The 4,165-nt window shown below is 33.6% G+C and overlaps 1 protein-coding gene across 1 annotated transcript in view; it reads left to right on the forward strand.

Annotated features, from left to right (window-relative positions):
* LOC105622489 (ankyrin-2-like) overlaps positions 1-4,165 on the forward strand; it is a 39,335-nt gene that overhangs the window by 12,767 nt on the left and 22,403 nt on the right. Inside the window, exons 5-10 of the mRNA XM_012203905.1 lie at positions 94-249; positions 394-522; positions 814-1,011; positions 1,369-1,665; positions 2,183-2,380; positions 2,854-3,000. Coding sequence (XP_012059295.1) covers positions 94-249; positions 394-522; positions 814-1,011; positions 1,369-1,665; positions 2,183-2,380; positions 2,854-3,000 — 1,125 coding nt within the window. The remainder of the gene's footprint in view (positions 1-93; positions 250-393; positions 523-813; positions 1,012-1,368; positions 1,666-2,182; positions 2,381-2,853; positions 3,001-4,165) is intronic.

The following is a 4,165-nucleotide window of genomic DNA, read 5'->3' on the forward strand; positions in this document are numbered from 1 at the left end:
TACTTCTCTCTCTCTCTCTCTCTCTCTCTCTCTCTCTCTCTCTCTTGATTAGACCCTTTTATTAAAAATTAAAATTATTTTAATGTTTTTTAGGATGGATTCACACCGCTTGCTGTTGCGATGCAGCAAGGCCACGACAAGGTAGTCAGTGTACTCTTGGAGAATGATTCGAAAGGCAAAGTCAGACTGCCGGCACTTCATATCGCCGCGAAGAAAGACGATTGCAAAGCAGCTGACTTACTTTTACAAGTAAGCTTAAAACGGATCTCTCGTACATCAAACCAAAATTAATTGATAATAAATTAATTAAATTAACGATATTAAAAAATAATTAAATTAAAAACAATTGAGTAAATTGAAATACTACATCAATGAAATGATTGAATGTTACAGAACGACCATAAGCCCGATGTGACGTCGAAGAGTGGTTTCACTCCTCTTCATATCGCCGCTCATTATGGAAACGAAGAGATAGCACGGTTATTAATAAAACGAGGAGCCGATGTAAATTATTTAGCTAAGGTAAGGTATACGTGACGATTTTTATTTTGACAAAAATAATTCTATAGCACAGTTTAAAAATAATTTCAGATTTAAATTGTTGAAGACAAAGATATAACATGTATTCTAAGATTATAGAATAGTCTAAAAACATAAAAATCTAAAATATAACATTATATGTTTTCAATATTACATATAATAATAAATAATATTTTGTGTCTGTCTCTTAGAAATAGTAATAGTTTTGATTAAAATGATTTTAAAATTAATATTATAATTTAATAGTTTTTGAACGTAATGTATTTTCTTCAGCATAATATAAGCCCGCTACATGTGGCGGCAAAGTGGGGCAAAAACAATATGGTTAAGATATTGTTGGAGAACTCGGCGCAAATTGATGCCAAGACCAGAGACGGTTTAACTCCACTACATTGCGCAGCGCGATCGGGACATGAACAGGTTATCAGCACACTTCTTGAAAATTCAGCGCCAATTAGCGCGCGTACTAAGGTATATACTAACAAGTGCTCTATTTTAAATTTGCTCTGATATTGATTTTCTCTTGTATTGATTAATTAAAAAATTTTAAATTTTAAAACTTTTCTCTTTCTTTTTATTTCTTCTTTGTTATTTTTAACGTTTTTACGATAGATATAATAATAATTATAATAGAACATTAAAATTAAAGTTAAAAGATAAAATTTTAAGACTGCACTTATCTCCAGAGTTGCGACGCTAAAATCTTTAATTACCAAGATATTCTAATTCTTTTTGTAATTTACAGACCAAGTTTTTTATTTAGATTGTACATATGCATATTTTAGGATCTGCTATTTTGTCTTAAATTAAAAATTTTTTTTTTTACAGAATGGGCTTGCCCCGTTACATATGGCGTCTCAAGGAGATCATGTGGATGCTGCAAGAGTGCTGCTGTATCATCGAGCGCCAGTAGATGAAGTGACCATCGACTATTTGACTTCGCTTCACGTTGCCGCACACTGCGGTCATGTTAGAGTCGCTAAATTGCTACTCGATCGTAAAGCCGATCCGAACGCTCGAGCTCTCAACGGCTTCACGCCACTCCATATCGCTTGCAAGAAAAATCGCATCAAAGTGGTGGAACTCCTATTGAAGCACGGTGCATCTATCGAATCGACCACGGAGGTAACGCAACACATTTTTTCATTCGCACTCTCAAGCATCTCGCAATCATGTTTTCATAAATGTCTATTCGCAACTGTAAATCGCAAATGTTTTCACACAATATCAATGACAACGTTCGATAGAATATTACGAAGCCAAATTGTGATATCGATCGCATTTGTACAGAAATGATCGTTTTAATACGCGAACATATATTCGGAGTTAAAAAGTTACATTAATGATAATTAACGTTGTTAAAAAGAATCTTCATCCATCCTTCTGTGCCTTGTAAAAATAAAATTGATCGATAAATTTGAAAGACTGGTTAAAGGGTCGTGCGTTTAATAATAAAATTAACAAAATTGATCGACGTAGTCTTATTTTATCACGATCATTTTTATGTATTTATCATTTTTATGTATTTCTTCATCGTTTTTCGAGACATTGATTGCTGGAACGATAACGACAATCGATGGAACTAATTCTGGAGTCATATCGAGAATTCAAAATATTAACAGACAATACATGTGTTTTGCAGTCCGGACTGACTCCATTACATGTGGCCAGTTTTATGGGGTGTATGAATATCGTGATATTCCTACTGCAGCATGAAGCCAATCCTGACGTGCCAACTGTTAGGGGTGAAACACCCCTACATCTGGCAGCCAGAGCTAATCAAACAGACATTATTCGAATTTTGCTAAGAAATGGTGCCAAAGTCGATGCTCGTGCAAGGGTAAGTAGAGCGTGTTGCATTTCGAAACTGATTCCGACTCCCTTTTCGCCGCTTTCTTGACCTTCAGCCAATGAATCTGCTTGTTTAACTTTACGACAGCGAATACCTATCCTAAGGATTATAATCCAGAAAATCATATACATACAAATGATCACTCATACGCACCCCTTTGTACAAAAGCATGAGCCATTAACCAGTCTCATATACCGAAGTTCAAATTTATCTTTTTTTATGGCGATATATGTAATTGAAGTGTGTGATCTTCCAATTGCAAGTAAGACAAATCTATTGTATTTTTCACGCTTTCTTTTTCAATCGCTTAAAACTTTTAGGCACAATAATACAAACACATGATGTAACTCGAAATTTTTCCAATCATGAATCTCATCGTAATCACCTTCACGCTTCCATCTTATTGCTTTGCGAAAAACGAAGTTATATTTTCTAATACTATCTCGTCCTATATTTTATAGGAACAGCAAACGCCGCTTCATATAGCATCTCGATTAGGAAATATCGATATTGTTATGCTGTTGCTGCAGCACGGTGCGGCCGTGGACACCGCTACGAAAGATATGTACACGGCGCTTCATATTGCAGCGAAGGAGGGTCAAGAAGAGGTAATGTACAATGAGTGCGTGCAAATAGCGGATTACATTGCCACGCAAAATAAAAATTACCTGTTCTGGACCCGGCAACGCGAGTACCTCATTTAGGATGGAGAGAGCCGCTGCAGATACGTTTGTCGCTATCGTTATTACCTATGCACATTGTTCGCATTGTTGGTTCATCTCGCACATATTCTGTTTCACATCTTCTATTAATGTAATTTTGTTTACGTTGATTATACGTTATTATTTTATGTTACATTTATCCATCATTGTATTCGTTATGTAATAAACTTTTTCGTTACGTTGTTTATTCTTTATGTTACCTTATTTCTTCATTTTTTTATGCACACCCGTGTACCTTTTTTAATTTATGTTTCTTAAATTACATTCTGAAAATTCATTCCGTTTATCTTATCGCTGCTTCTCTCCTTTCGCCCCACCCCCCCCCATGTATTTTTATTATAAAAAAAAACACGAAGGTAGATTGGACGTAATTTCACCCCGTGACATTTGGCAATTACTTCATTTCTGCAAGGTTTGATATTGATTGTCAAGCGTTACGTCAAACCATACATATCTAAGTTCCCCTATTTGTGCGGGTCTCTTAATAAATATTTTACTAACGCTTTCGTAGAGTCTATACAAATGTGAATGTGATTAAAGTTATTAAACAAACATATTAGTCTAATTCCGATAGTTTTAATGTATAGAATTTGTCGTTTTTTTGTAATTATGTCATGTCGCTCGAACACACGAATATATTGATTTTTAATTAATTCTTCATTTTTGGATATCTTTTTTGTGGAAGATAATCTAAATTTTTGAAATTTAATACTTAATATTATTTCAATATTTAATATTATTTTAATTCTATACATATATGTACAGCAGAAAACTTATTTCTTATGAATAAGAAACATATATAATCTCTTTTTAAAAAAACTGAAGAAAGAAAATTACTTATTATGCATGTCATCTCAGATCTACGGGCTCTCGTGAACAGGTAGAGCGGACTAAACGATAGTAAAAAAACTATTTATCATTTTGCAATTTTCACAATAGTTAATGGATTAATTTCTAAAGATCGATATATATATATATATATATAGTATATATATATATATATTATTACTCAACATACTNTACACCAATAACTAAGGTACTCGCGTACTTA

This window comes from Atta cephalotes (assembly GCF_000143395.1).
Source record: "Atta cephalotes unplaced genomic scaffold scaffold00045, whole genome shotgun sequence".
Taxonomy (NCBI): Eukaryota; Metazoa; Arthropoda; class Insecta; order Hymenoptera; family Formicidae; genus Atta; species Atta cephalotes.